We start from the raw sequence: 15,363 nt of genomic DNA, 5'->3' as shown, positions 1-15,363 counted from the left end.
GAGCATTCCTCTATTTGAGCAGGGTGTTTCAGTAGGTTAAACTAGCCAGCTGCATTTGCTAGCTAAGTAAGTGAAACTGAAAGTGAAAAAAATGACACTCTCTCTTGCCTCTCCTTCATTTTTGAAGAAATACATTTGTTGAAAACTGTTCAACTATTGTCTTTCTCTCTCTTTGAGTCAACTACTCACCACATGTTATGCACTGCAGTGCTAGCTAGCTGTAGCTTGTGCTTTCAGTACTAAATTAATTCTCTGATCCTTTGATTGGGTGGACAACATGTCAGTTCATACTGCAAGAGCTCCGATAGGTTGGAGGACGTCCTCCTGAAGTTTTCATAATTACTCTGTAAGTCTATGGAATGGGGTGAGAACCAAGAGCCTCCTAGGTTTTGTATTGAAGTCAATGTACCAAGAAGAGGACGGAAGCTAGATGTCCTCCGGCTACACCATGGTGCTACCCTACAGAGTGCTGTTGAGGCTACTGTAGACCTTCATTGCAAAACAGTGTGTTCTAATCAATTGTTTGGTGAAATATTAATATATTTAGTATATTCTTATCTAAAAAAGATAACTTTTGAAATGTTTAAAAATATATATTTTTATGAAATTCACTGAGGAGGATGGTCCTCCCCTTCCTCCTTTGAGGAGCCTCCACTGGTTCAAAATATTTGTTGGTCTGATGTGATTAATAAGGAGCATCCAGACGCTGCACTTGATGAGTTTATGAAATTGCTTCTTCCAATTATTGATAAACATGCACCTGTGGTGTTCCGCAGGGCAGCTCTCTAGGCCCTCTACACTTTTATAATGTTACCATTTGACCTGCCACTGGCAGTAAACAAAGTCTCTGTGTCCATGTATGCTGATGATTCAACCCTATACACGTCAGCAACCACCGCTATGAAATCACTGCAACCCTAAACGAAGAATTGCACACCGTTTTAGAATGGGTGGCCAGTAATAAGCTGGTCCTGAACATCTCTAAAACTAAGAGCATTTTGTATTTGATACAAATAATTCCCTAAGACCTCAGTGTAGTGTGAGCGAATCCCTCCCTCTTTTTATCTGTCATTTGATTAAAATGTTGTCTTGATTGATGCACTGTTCAGAGGAGACTGCGTGAATCAGGTATCCATGGTCGAATTGCTGCAAAGAAACCACTACTAAAGGACACCAATAAGAAGAGACTTGCTTGGGCCAAGAAACACAAGCAATGGACATTAGACTGGTGGAAATCTGTCCTTTGGTCTGAGGAGTTCAAATTTGAGATTTTTGGTTCCAACTGCCATGTCTTTGTGAGACACAGATAAGGTGAAGGGATGATTTCCGCATGTGTGGTTCCCTCCGTGAAGCATGGAGGAGGAGGTGTGATGGTGTGGGGTTCCCACCGTGAAGCATGGAGGAGGAGGTGTGATGGTGTGGAGGTGCTTTGCTGGTGACACCATCTGTGATTTATTTAAAATTCAAGGCACACAACCAGCATGGCTTCCACAGCATTCTGCAGCGATACGCCCATCTGGTTTGGAAGTGGGACTATCATTTGTTTTTCAACAGGACAATGACCCAACACACCTCCAGGCTGTGTAAGGGCTATTTGAACAAGAAGGAGAGTGATGGAGTGCTGCATCAGATGACCTGGCCTCCACAATCACCCGACCTCAACCCAATTAAGATGGTTTGGGGTGGGTTGGACCGCAGAGTGAAGGAAAAACAGCCAACAAGTGCTCAGCATATGTGGGAACTCCTTCAAGACTGTTGGAAAAGCATTCCTGGTGAAGCTGGTTGTGAGAATACCAGGAGTGTGCGAAGCTGTCATCAGGGCAAAGGGTGACTACTTTGAAGGATCTAAAATGTATTTGGATTTTTGTAACACGTTTTTGTTTACTTCATGATTCCATGTGTTGTTTCATAGTTCTGATTCTTATTCTACAATGTAGAAAATTATGAAAATAAAGAAAACCCCTTGAATGAGTAGGTGTGTCCAAACTTTTAACTGGTACTGTAGTCAAAGCTTTCCTTATGTTTGGGTCAGTCACAGTGGCCAGGTATTCTGCCGCTGTGTCCTCTCTGTTTAGGGTCAGTCACAGTGGTCAGGTATTCTGCCACTGTGTACTCTCTGTTTAGGGTCAGTCACAGTGGTCAGGTATTCTGCCACTGTGTCCTCTCTGTTTAGGGTCAGTCACAGTGGTCAGGTATTCTGCCACTGTGTCCTCTCTGTTTAGGGTCAGTCACAGTGGTCAGGTATTCTGCCGCTGTGTCCTCTCTGTTTAGGGCCAGTCACAGTGGTCAGGTATTCTGCCGCTGTGTCCTCTCTGTTTAGGGTCAGTCACAGTGGTCAGGTATTCTGCCGCTGTGTCCTCTCTGTTTAGGGCCAGTCACAGTGGTCAGGTATTCTGCCGCTGTGTCCTCTCTGTTTAGGGTCAGTCACAGTGGTCAGGTATTCTGCCGCTGTGTACTCTCTGTTTAGGGTCAGTTACAGTGGTCAGGTATTCTGCCACTGTGTACTCTCTGTTTAGGGTCAGTCACAGTGGTCAGGTATTCTGCCACTGTGTCCTCTCTGTTTAGGGTCAGTCACAGTGGTCAGGTATTCTGCCGCTGTGTACTCTGTTTAGGGTCAGTCACAGTGGTCAGGTATTCTGCCACTGTGTCCTCTCTGTTTAGGGTCAGTCACAGTGGTCAGGTATTCTGCCACTGTGTACTCTCTGTTTAGGGTCAGTCACAGTGGTCAGGTATTCTGCCACTGTGTCCTCTCTGTTTAGGGTCAGTCACAGTGGTAAGGTATTCTGCCGCTGTGTACTCTCCGTTTAGGGCCAAAGAACATTGTAGTTTGCTCAGTTTTTTTGTTAATTCTTTCTAATGTGTCAAATAATATTTTAGTTTTTTCATGATTTGTTTGGGTCTAATTGTGTTGCTGTCCTGGGGTCTGTGAACAGAGCAGCAGGACCAGCTTTCTTAGGAGACTCCTCTCCAGTTTCGTCTGTAGGTGATGGCTTTGTTATGGCCGTGCCGCCGTGTCAGATTTCAAAAAGGCTTTATGGCGAAAGCAAACCATGCGATTATCTGAGGACAGCGCCCCATCATACAAACAAATGAAAATCATATTTCAACCAGACAGGTGCAACACGAAAGTCAGAAATAACGATATAAATCATGCCTTACCTTTGAAGATCTTCTTCTGTTGGCACTTCAATATGTCCCAGAAACATCACAAATGGTTCTTTTGTTCGATAAATTCCTTCTTTATATCCCCAAAATGTCAATTTATTTGGCGCGTTTGATTCAGAAATACACCGTTCCAACTCGCCCAACATGACTACAAATGACCTAATAAGTAACCTGTAAACTTGGTCCAAACATTTCAAACAACTTTCCTAATAACCTTAGGTATCCTAAAACGTAAATAATCGATCAAATTTAAGACGGAATATACTGTGTTCGATAGCGGATAAAATCAACGTGGAGCGAGCTCCAGGGTCACGCGCACCAGGTCACATTCACCAAACAAAAGAGTCCACTTGGCTTGACACTTAGAAAGTACAGCGGTACTTCTTCATTTCTTAAAGGAAATATATCAACCAATTTCTAAATACTGGTGACATCTAGTGGAAGCCATAGGAACTGCAACCAGGTGCCTAATAAATATAGTTTCCCATAGAAAACCAATTAAAAACACAGTGACCTCAACAACAAAAAATCCTGGATGGTTTGTCCTCGGGGTTTCGCCTGCCAAATAAGTTATACTCACAGACAATATTTTAACAGTTTTAGAAACTGTAGAGTGTTTTCTATCTAAATCTACCAATTATATGCATATCCAAGCTTCTGGGCCTGAGTAGCAGGCAGTTTACTTTTGGCACGCTTTTCATCCTGTCACGTTCTGACAGTTCTTTTAGTATGTCTTTGTTTTGGTATGGTCAGGACGTGAGTTGGGTGGGTTGTCTATGTTCCTTTTTCTATAATTTGGGATTTCTATGTTTGGCCTGGTATGGTTCTCAATCAGAGGCAGCTGTTTATCGTTGTCCCTGATTGAGAACCATATTTAGGCAGCCTGGTTTCACTTTTGAATTGTGGGTGATTATTTTCTGTTGTGTGTATGTCACCTTTCAGAACTGTTTCGTTTCTCCTTTGTTATTTTGTTTAGTGTTCTCGGTTTAATAAATATATGATGAACACTTACCTGTGCTTTGGTCCTCACCTCATTCCAACGACGATCGTTACACATCCGGACGTGAAAATACTGCCCCCTAGCCCAAAGAGGTTAACCTCTATGGGAAATACTGCCCCCTAGCCCAAAGAGGTTAAACTCTATGGGAAATACTGCCCCCTAGCCCAAAGAGGTTAACCTCTATGGGAAATACTGCCCCCTAGCCCAAAGAGGTTAACCTCTATGGGAAATACTGCCCCCTAGCCCAAAGAGGTTAACCTCTATGGGAAATACTGCCCCCTAGCCCAAAGAGGTTAACCTCTATGGGAAATACTGCCCCCTAGCCCAAAGAGGTTAACCTCTATGGGAAATACTGCCCCCTAGCCCAAAGAGGTTAACCTCTATGGGAAATACTGCCCCCTAGCCCAAAGAGGTTAAACTCTATGGGAAATACTGCCCCCTAGCCCAAAGAGGTTAACCTCTATGGGAAATACTGCCCCCTAGCCCAAATAGGTTAACCTCTATGGGAAATACTGCCCCCTAGCCCAAAGAGGTTAATGGGATTGGTGTCCCTAAACCGGGACAGTTGTTGCTCAATATGCGATAATGTGACTAGAATTACTCTGTAAACAACAGCCAATTCCGGGACATAGACATGTCTTATATGGGCAGAAAGCTCAAATTCATAAATTAATGTTAATCTAACTGCAGTGTCCAATTTCAGTAGCTTTTACAACAACAAAAAAATACCACGCTTTTGTTTGAGGATAGTACACAACAACAAAACACTGGTTTGATACATTCACCTCTGAAGGTAAATAATTACATTCAGTATCTGATTTGTCGTCCTGAGGGTCCCAGAGATAAAAATGTAGTGTTTTAAAAAAAAAAATTTAAATCTGTTTTTATAAATGTAGAAACTGGGTTCTACAGTTTGATCCCACTGCTCTGGACTGGAATTGGTTAAATGTTATTTTAGATGACTGCATATCTTGTGTTGTTATAATCCCAATAAAACTTCAAACTACGGATAACTGAATAAAAGTTAACAGTTGTGTCTCCTAGCGACCAGGTCATCTCACTACAAACCTGCTGTCAAAATGTTTATTATGTCTTCAGTCTTGTCTTACAAACAGTAAAAACATGAACACAGTCTTTAGTTGTTATATAACTGACAGTAAAACATGAAAACAGTCTTTAGTTGTTATATAACTGACAGTAAAACATGACTGTCAGCATTATTATGACTTTAGTGATGTAGATATGAAGCAGAGTAAAGCTTTAAGGATGTTAGCTACAGATACACACAGGATTAAACCCATCATAACCTATCACAGTGCTGCACCGTGGCCAGCAGAGCTCTCCTATTGGGTTACACAGGACTCAGAGAGTGATTGACAGCTAGAGGGGCCATTCAGAGAGGAGGTCTCTCCAGGTATCGCTCCTTCAGGGATCATCGCCACGGTTACGCATCATTGCCGCCACAGAGCAGGAGGAGGGCCTTACGGTAGTCACCAGAGGTATCTCCCTGGAACACACACATACTTACTCAGCTCTAGAGGAGATGTGCATGGAGGGACACCAGCAACAGTGTGTGAAGACTTACAGTAAACGTTTGACCTCAGTCATTGCCAACAAAAGGTATATAACAAAGTATTGAGATAAACTTTTGTTATTGACCAAATACTTATTTTCCACCATAATTTGCAAATAAATTAATTACAAATCCTACAATGTGATTTTCTGGATGTTTTTTCTCATTTTGTCTGTCATAGTTGAAGTGTACCTATGATGAAAATTACAGGCCTCTCTCATCCTTTTAAGTGGGAGAACTTGCACAATTGGTGGCTGACTAAATACTTTTTTGCCCCATTGTACCTGTATAGCAGAGTACTGAGAGCAAGGGGAAGAGAGATATTCAGTATATACCTGTATAGCAGAGTGCAGAGACTTGGCGAAGAGGCGTCTGTAATCAGCTCTGATATCCAACATGTCCACCTCACTACGACTCACCATCACTCTGATTAAGGTCTGGTCGTCAGTTCCTGCACCCTACACACACACACACACACACACACAGTTCTAAAAACACATATCCAATATAGAATGATCTTCTTCCTAGTATGGAGAAAATATATTCTTACCTTCATCGAATAGTACAGAGTCTCTGCAAAGTAGGCTGGGACGCTCCGAGCACACTTTACTACAGAGGAGAGACAGAGATGGAGGAAGAGAGGACAGAGAGAGACAGATGGAGGAAGAGAGGACAGAGCGAGAGAGAGAGAGACAGAGATGGAGGAAGAGAGGACAGAAAGAGAGACAGAGGAGAGAGACAGAGATGGAGGAAGAGAGGACAGAAAGAGAGAGAGAGAGACAGAGATGGAGGAAGAGAGGACAGAGAGAGAGACAGAGAGAGAGAGACAGAAAGAGAGAGACACAGAGGAGAGAGACAGAGATGGAGGAAGAGAGGACAGAGAGAGAGACACAGAGGAGAGAGACAGAGATGGAGGAAGAGAGGACAGAAAGAGAGACACAGAGGAGAGAGACAGAGATGGAGGAAGAGAGGACAGAAAGAGAGAGAGAGAGAGACAGAGATGGAGGAAGAGAGGACAGAAAGAGAGAGAGAGAGACAGAGATGGAGGAAGAGAGGACAGAAAGAGAGACAGAGGAGAGAGACAGAGAGAGACAGAGAGAGAGAGACAGAGTGAGACAGAGCTGTGAACGATCTGAGAGACAAGGCAAGAAGGGCATTCTATGCCATCAAAAGGAACATAAATTTCAACATACTCAATTAGGAGCCATTGCCCTTTATAGTTGTGAGGTCTGGGGTCCGCTCACCAACCAAGACTTCACAAAATGGGACAAACACCAAATTGAGACTCTGCACGCAGAATTCTGCAAAAATATCCTCCGTGTACAACGTAGAACACCAAATAATGCAGAGCAGAATTAGGCCGATACCCACTAATTATCAAAATCCAGAAGAAAGACGTTAAATTCTACAACCAACTAAAAGGAAGCGATTCCCAAACCTTCCATAACAAAGCCATCACCTACAGAGAGATGAACCTTTTATTGGGTCTAATTGTGCTGCTGGTCCTGGGGCTCTGTTCACAAACACAAACACACCCGCACAGAGCCGCAGGACAGCAGCACAATTAGACCCAATAAAATAATGAGAAAACAAAAAGATAATTACTTGACACATTGGAAAGAATTAACAAAAAAACAGAGCAAACTAGAATGCTATTTGGCCCTACACAGAGAGTACACAGCGGCAGAATACCTGACCACTGTGACTGACCCAAAATTAAGGAAAGCTTTGACTATGTACAGACTCAGTGAGCATAGCCTTGCTATTGAGAAAGGCCGCCGTAGGCAGACATGGCTCTTAAGAGAAGACAGGCTATGTGCTCACTGCCCACAAAACGAGGTGGAATCTGAGCTGCACTTCCTAACCTCCTGCCCAATGTATGACCATATTAGAGATACATATTTCCCTCAGATTACACAGATCCACAAAGAATTTGAAAACAAAGCCACTTTTTATAAACTCCCATATCTACTGGGTGAAATACCACAGTGTGCCATCACAGCAGCACGATTTGTGACCTGTTGCCACGAGAAAAGGGCAACCAGTGAAGAACAAACAGCATTGTAAATACAACCCATATTTATTCTTATTTATTTTATCTTGTGTCCTAACCATTTGTACATTGTTAAAACACTGTATATATATATAATATGACATTTGTAACGTCTTTATTGTTTTGAAACTTCTGTATGTGTAATGTTTACTGTTAATTTTTATTGTTTATTTCACTTTATATATTCACTTTATATATTATCTACCTCACTTGCTTTGGCAATGTTAACACGTTTCCCATGACAATAAAGCCCTTGAATTGAATTGACAGAGAGGAGAGAGAGGACAGAGAGACAGAGATGGAGGAAGAGAGATCAGAGAGAGAGAGAGACAGAGATGGAGGAAGAGAGGACAGAGAGACAGAGAGAGAGACAGAGAGAGAGACAGAGAGGAGAGAGAGGACAGAGAGAGAGAGAGAGAGAGAGAGAGAGAGAGAGAGAGAGAGAGAGAGAGAGAGAGAGAGAGAGAGAGAGAGGGAGGAAGAGAGGACAGAGAGAGGGAGAGAAAGAGAGAGAGAGAGGGAGGGAGAGAGAGATGGAGGAAGAGAGACAGAGAGAGAGAGAGGGTAGGGTGAGTGAGAGAGACAGAGAGAGGGAGGGAGGAAGAGGATAGAGAGAGACAGACAGAGAGACAGAGTGAGAGGGGAAAGAGAAACGGAGAAAGAGGATAGAGAGAGAAAGAAAGGACAGAGAGCGAGAGAGAGGTGGGGAAAGGTGGATTTAGAGAGTCATCGTAATAATAAAATTGTAATGAAATTAATTGTCAAAAAAGCTTGAAAATATAAACATATATAAACATATCTATTTTCTCCATACTAGGAAGAAGATCATTCTAATACTAGATATGTGTTTTTAGAACTGTGTGTGTGTGTGTGTGTGTGTGTGTGTGTGTGTGTGTGTGTGTGTGTGTGTGTGTGTGTGTGTGTGTGTGTGTGTGTGTGTGTGTGTGTGTGTGTGTGTGTGTGTGTGTGTGTGTGTGTGGTGTGGTGTGGTGTGGTGTGGTGTGTATATGGTGTGGTGTGTCTTACCCACAGCCAGTAGCAGGTCTCTCAATCCTCCAGAAGTCTCTCTCTGAATACTCTCTTCCATCTCATACCCTGCCAGCTTCATGTACGCAGCAAACACTGATACACACACACACGTATAGGTCACAGAAAGTGTGTGTTGATACCCTTTATATACACACCTCTCCTCAGGTGTTGACCCCCCCCCCCCCCCCCACACACACATCTCTCCTCAGGTGTTGACCCCCCCCCAACTCTCCTCAGGTGTTCACCCCCCCCCACCTCTCCTCATGTGTTCACCCCCCCACACACACATCTCTCCTCAGGTGTTGACCCCCCCACACACCTCTCCTCAGGTGTTCACCCCCCCCCCCCCCCACACACCTCTCCTCAGGTGTGTGTGTGTGTCCCCACCTCTCCTCAGGTGTTCACCCCCCCACACACACATCTCTCCTCAGGTGTTGACCCCCCCACACACCTCTCCTCAGGTGTTCACCCCCCCCCCCCCCCCCCACACACCTCTCCTCAGGTGTTCACCCCCCCCCCCCACACCTCTCCTCAGGTGTGTGTGTGTGTCCCTACCTCTCCTCAGGTGTTCACCCCCCCCCCCCCACACACCTCTCCTCAGGTGTCCACCCCCCACACCTCTCCTCAGGTGTGTGTGTGTGTCCCCACCTCTCCTCAGGTGTTCACCCTCCTACCTCTCCTCAGGTGTTCACCCCCCCCCCCCCCCCCCCCCACCTCACCTCAGGTGTTCACCACCCACCTCTCCTCAGGAATTCACCCCCCCCCCCCCTCCTACCTCTCCTCAGGTGTTCACCCTCCTACCTCTCCTCAGGTGTTCACCCCCCCCCCCCCCCACACCTCTCCTCAGGTGTTCACCCCCCACCCCTCCTACCTCTCCTCAGGTGTTCACCCTCCTACCTCTCCTCAGGTGTTCACCCCCCACCCCTCCTACCTCTCCTCAGGTGTTCACCCCCCACCCCTCCTACCTCTCCTCAGGTGTTCAGTGCTCCTGTTCCCCAGGATGGTGATGAACTGTTCTTCATCGGTCCCAAACTTCTTCTCTCCTGCAGAGAACAAAGTCTACACACACACACACACACACACACACACTTACACAGTCAAAGATCTGACATGCTGTATGAAGCTCTACATCTGTTGTTGTTACAAATGTTTGGTCTCTAAATAACCTGTTGGTTTAAAAACCCAGTTCTCAGTTCCACACAAGACTGAAGGGACATTGTGTTGACAATGAAAATCAGTTGAACTTTCTTTCTCAGGCCTACTGAACTGATCACATCAAGCCTGGGATCATTTCCCCAGTGGATGTTTACTGATTTGGGGATTTTCTTTCTGGATTGTGGAACTGAACTGAATGTTGACTTTACATTGGAGGTTAAATACATTGACTTTACATTGGAGGATAAATACATTGACTTTACATTGGAGGTTAAATACATTGACTTTACATTGGAGGATAAATACATTGACTTCACATTGAGGATAAATACATTGACTTTACATTGGAGGATAAATACATTGACTTTACATTGGAGGATAAATACATTGACTTTACATTGGAGGTTAAATACATTGACTTCACATTGAGGATAAATACATTGACTTTACATTGGAGGAAAAATACATTGACTTTACATTGGAGGATAAATACATTGACTTTACATTGGAGGAAAAATACATTGACTTTACATTGGAGGATAAATACATTGACTTTACATTGGAGGATAAATACATTGACTTTACATTGAGGTTAAATACATTGACTTTACATTGGAGGATAAATACATTGACTTTACATTGGAGGAAAAATACATTGGAGGATAAATACATTGACTTTACATTGGAGGATAAATACATTGACTTTACATTGGAGGATAAATACATTGGAGGATAAATACATTGACTTTACATTGGAGGATAAATACATTGGAGGATAAATACATTGACTTTACATTGGAGGAAAAATACATTGGAGGATAAATACATTGGAGGATAAATACATTGACTTTACATTGGAGGATAAATACATTGGAGGATAAATACATTGACTTTACATTGAGGTTAAATACATTGACTTTACATTGAGGATAAATACATTGACTTTACATTGAGGATAAATACATTGACTTTACATTGGAGGATAAATACATTGACTTTACATTGAGGATAAATACATTGACTTTACATTGAGGATAAATACATTGACTTTACATTGGAGGATAAATACATTGACTTTACATTGAGGATAAATACATTGACTTTACATTGAGGATAAATACATTGACTTTACATTGGAGGATAAATACATTGACTTTACATTGGAGGATAAATACATTGACTTTACATTGGAGGATAAATACATTGACTTTACATTGAGGTTAAATACATTGACTTTACATTGGAGGATAAATACATTGACTTTACATTGGAGGATAAATACATTGACTTTACATTGGAGGATAAATACATTGGAGGATAAATACATTGACTTTACATTGGAGGATAAATACATTGGAGGATAAATACATTGACTTTACATTGGAGGAAAAATACATTGGAGGATAAATACATTGGAGGATAAATACATTGACTTTACATTGGAGGATAAATACATTGGAGGATAAATACATTGACTTTACATTGAGGTTAAATACATTGACTTTACATTGAGGATAAATACATTGACTTTACATTGAGGATAAATACATTGACTTTACATTGGAGGATAAATACATTGACTTTACATTGGAGGATAAATACATTGACTTTACATTGGAGGATAAATACATTGACTTTACATTGAGGTTAAATACATTGACTTTACATTGGAGGATAAATACATTGACTTTACATTGGAGGATAAATACATTGACTTTACATTGAGGTTAAATACATTGTTGCTTAACTGAAACAGACTTGACTTTGTATTTGACTTGATTTGACTTGATTTGACTTGATTTGACTTGATTTGGGGAGTTTTAGTTTGATTCTGTATATCACCACCTGTTGTAAATACACATCATTCTGTACATGACAGTCCTTCAAATTGATTGACTCTGTCAATCACCACATTCTTATCGGCAGACTCAGCAGCCTTGGTTTCTCAAATGACTGCCTCGCCTGGTTCACCAACTACTTCTCAGATAGAGTTCAGTGTGTCTAATCGGAGGGCCTGTTGTCTGGACCTCTGACAGTCTCTATGGGGGTGCCACAGGGTTCAATTCTCGGGCTGACTCTTTTCTCTGTGTGGGGAGTGTTTTACTGAGCAGTAAATCTACACACGTGATTCTCAAACTAACTCTCTCTGTCACACACACTCACTCTCTCTTACCTGTGCGTCAGCCTCTATGTTCCCCTCCTGTACCCCCTGCTGTCTGCTGGCCTGAGAGGAGAAAGAGCACATCTATCAGATCTATGTCCCACACATCTATATCTGTCAGATCTATGTCCCACACATCTATATCTGTCATATCTATGTGCCATACCGGAAGGTTGCAAGTTCAAATCCCCGAGCTGACAAGGTACAAATCTGTCGTTCTGCCACTGAACAAGCAGTTAGCCCACTGTTCCTAGGCCGTCATTGAAAATAAGAATTTGTTCTTAACTGACTTGCCAAGTCAAATAAAGGTAAAAAAAAATTGAACTGCAGGTTACTACCTCATGAAGCTGGTTGAGAGAATGCCAAGAGTGTGCAAAACTGTCTTCAAGGCACTTTTTTGGTTACTACATGATTCCATATGTGTTATGAGTTCTGATTTCTTCACTATTATTCTACAATGTAGAAAATAGTAAAAAATAAATAAAAACCCTGGAATGAGTAGGTGTCCAAACTTTTGGCTCGTACAGATCTATGTCCCACACATCTATATATACCAGATCTATGTTCCCCTGACCTCTGACCCCTCACCTGTAGCAGGATGACCAGCAGTCTCCTGAAGTGACCTGACGTGTCTCCTGTTACATCCTCCTCCAGGTTCTTATTGAACTCTGGAACACACAGACACCATCAGTGAGTCAGTGTGTGCGTGTGTGTGTGTGTGTGTGTGTGTGTGTGTGTGTGTGTGTTACCCTGGCGATAGGCAGCAGTGATGTCCTTAATCTGCTGGGCCGTTCTAGAAGACAGGATCTCAATCAGCACCTTCTCATCGGTCCCCGCCCCCTACACCGTGACATCAACACACAGTCACTATGACATCACACCGTCACTCACAGGATATGACATCACTAGTCCTGGGTAAAATACCTTGATGGCGTTCCGTAGTGATGTCACATCGTAGAGGATGGGCGGAGTCATTAGAGCCACTACCAGAGTCTCAAACTTTCCTCCCAGTTCACCCTGCAGATCACCTACCAGGTCCTGGAGAGAGGAGGGAGGGAGGGAGGGAGGGAGAGAGGGAGGGAGGGAGGGAGAGAAAGAGGGGGGGGGGGAGAGAGAGAAGAGAGGAGAGAGGAGGTGTGAGGAGAGAGAGAGGAGGAGGAGGGAGGAGAGGAGAGAGGGGAGGAGAGGAGAGAGAGGGGAGGAGAGGAGAGAGAGGGGAGGAGAAAGAGAGAGAGAGGGGAGGAGAGAGAGAGAGAGGGGAGGAGAGAGATGAGAGAGAGGGGAGAGAGAGAGAGAGAGGGAGGAGGACGAGAGGAGGGAGGGAGAGAGAGAGAGAAAGGAGAGAGAGAGAGAAATATTGAGAAATACCGTGCTTCTACACCTGCATTGCTTGCTGTTTGGGGTTTTAGGCTGGGTTTCTGTACAGCACTTTGAGATATCAGCTGATGTACGAAGGGCAATATAAACACATTTGATTTGATTTGATTTGTGTTTAGGAATGTGTTATGGTTGTGTTTAGGGATGTGTTATGGTTGTGTTAGGGTTGTGTTAGGGTTGTGTTAGGGTTGTGTTAGGGTTGTGTTAGGGTTGTATTGTGGTTGTATTGTGGTTGTATTGTGGTTGTATTGTGGTTGTGTTGTGGTTGTGTTGTGGTTGTATTGTGGTTGTGGTTGTGTTGTGGTTGTATTGTGGTTGTAATGTGGTTGTATTGTAGTTGTGGTTGTATTGTGGTTGTATTGTGGTTGTGGTTGTATTGTGGTTGTGTTGTGGTTGTATTGTGGTTGTGATTGTATTGTGGTTGTGTTGTGGTTGTATTGTGGTTGTGGTTGTATTGTGGTTGTGGTTGTATTGTGGTTGTATTGTGGTTGTGGTTGTATTGTGGTTGTATTGTGGTTGTATTGTATTGTGGTTGAATTGTGGTTGTGGTTGTATTGTGGTTGTGGTTGTGGTTGTATTGTGGTTGTATTGTGGTTGTGGTTGTATTGTGGTTGTGTTGTGGTTGTATTGTGGTTGTGATTGTATTGTGGTTGTGTTGTGGTTGTATTGTGGTTGTGGTTGTATTGTGGTTGTGTTGTGGTTGTATTGTAGTTGTGGTTGTATTGTGGTTGTATTGTGGTTGTGGTTGTATTGTGGTTGTGTTGTGGTTGTATTGTGGTTGTGATTGTATTGTGGTTGTGTTGTGGTTGTATTGTGGTTGTGGTTGTATTGTGGTTGTGTTGTGGTTGTATTGTGGTTGTGATTGTATTGTGGTTGTGTTGTGGTTGTATTGTGGTTGTGATTGTATTGTGGTTGTGTTGTGGTTGTATTGTGGTTGTGGTTGTATTGTGGTTGTGTTGTGGTTGTATTGTAGTTGTGGTTGTATTGTGGTTGTATTGTGGTTGTGGTTGTATTGTGGTTGTGTTGTGGTTGTATTGTGGTTGTGATTGTATTGTGGTTGTGTTGTGGTTGTATTGTGGTTGTGGTTGTATTGTGGTTGTGGTTGTATTGTGGTTGTATTGTGGTTGTGGTTGTATTGTGGTTGTATTGTGGTTGTATTGTATTGTGGTTGAATTGTGGTTGTATTGTGGTTGTATTGTGGTTGTGGTTGTATTGTGGTTGTGGTTGTATTGTGGTTGTATTTTGGTTGTATTGTGGTTGTATTGTGGTTGTGGTGGTATTGGGGTTGTGGTTGTATTGTGGTTGTACTGTGGCTGTTGTTGTATTGTGGTTGTAGTTGTATTGTGGTTGTGGTTGTATTGTGGTTGTGGTTGTATTGTGGTTGTGTTGTGGTTGTATTGTGGTTGCGGTTGTATTGTGGTTGTGGTTGTGGTTGTATTGTGGTTGTGTTGTGGTTGTATTGTGGTTGTGGTTGTATTGTGGTTGTATTGTGGTTGTATTGTGGTTGTGGTGGTATTGGGGTTGTGGTTGTATTGTGGTTGTATTGTGGTTGTGGTTGTATTGTGGTTGTGGTTGTATTGTGGTTGTATTGTGGTTGTATGATGGTTGTGGTTGTATTGTGGTTGTGGTTGTATTGTGGTTGTGGTTGTATTGTGGTTGTATTGTGGTTGTGGTTGTATTGTGGTTGTATTGTGGTTGTGGTTGTATTGTGGTTGTGGTTGTAATGTGGTTGTATTGTGGTTGTGGTTGTATTGTGGTTGTATTGTGGTTGTATTGTGGTTGTGGTTGTATTGTGGTTGTGGTTGTAATGTGGTTGTATGATGGTTGTGGTTGTATTGTGGTTGTATTGT

The 15,363-nt window shown here is 42.8% G+C and overlaps 1 protein-coding gene across 1 annotated transcript in view; it reads right to left on the bottom strand.

The window, feature by feature from the left end:
- Positions 1–5,234: 5,234 nt before the first annotated feature.
- The window catches only part of LOC139419357 (annexin A6-like), a 50,802-nt gene continuing 40,673 nt past the window's right edge, over positions 5,235–15,363 (bottom strand). The window contains exons 18-26 of the mRNA XM_071169297.1: positions 13,061–13,174; positions 12,886–12,976; positions 12,725–12,804; positions 12,149–12,199; positions 9,786–9,879; positions 8,818–8,913; positions 6,289–6,347; positions 6,074–6,196; positions 5,235–5,672 (exon numbers count right to left, since the gene is read on the bottom strand). Of these exons, the coding sequence (XP_071025398.1) occupies positions 5,610–5,672; positions 6,074–6,196; positions 6,289–6,347; positions 8,818–8,913; positions 9,786–9,879; positions 12,149–12,199; positions 12,725–12,804; positions 12,886–12,976; positions 13,061–13,174 (771 nt within the window). The 3' untranslated portion in view covers positions 5,235–5,609. The remainder of the gene's footprint in view (positions 5,673–6,073; positions 6,197–6,288; positions 6,348–8,817; positions 8,914–9,785; positions 9,880–12,148; positions 12,200–12,724; positions 12,805–12,885; positions 12,977–13,060; positions 13,175–15,363) is intronic.

Source organism: Oncorhynchus clarkii, chromosome 10 (genome assembly GCF_045791955.1).
Source record: "Oncorhynchus clarkii lewisi isolate Uvic-CL-2024 chromosome 10, UVic_Ocla_1.0, whole genome shotgun sequence".
Lineage (NCBI taxonomy): Eukaryota > Metazoa > Chordata > Actinopteri > Salmoniformes > Salmonidae > Oncorhynchus > Oncorhynchus clarkii.
This window is presented reverse-complemented; position numbering and strand designations above follow the sequence as displayed.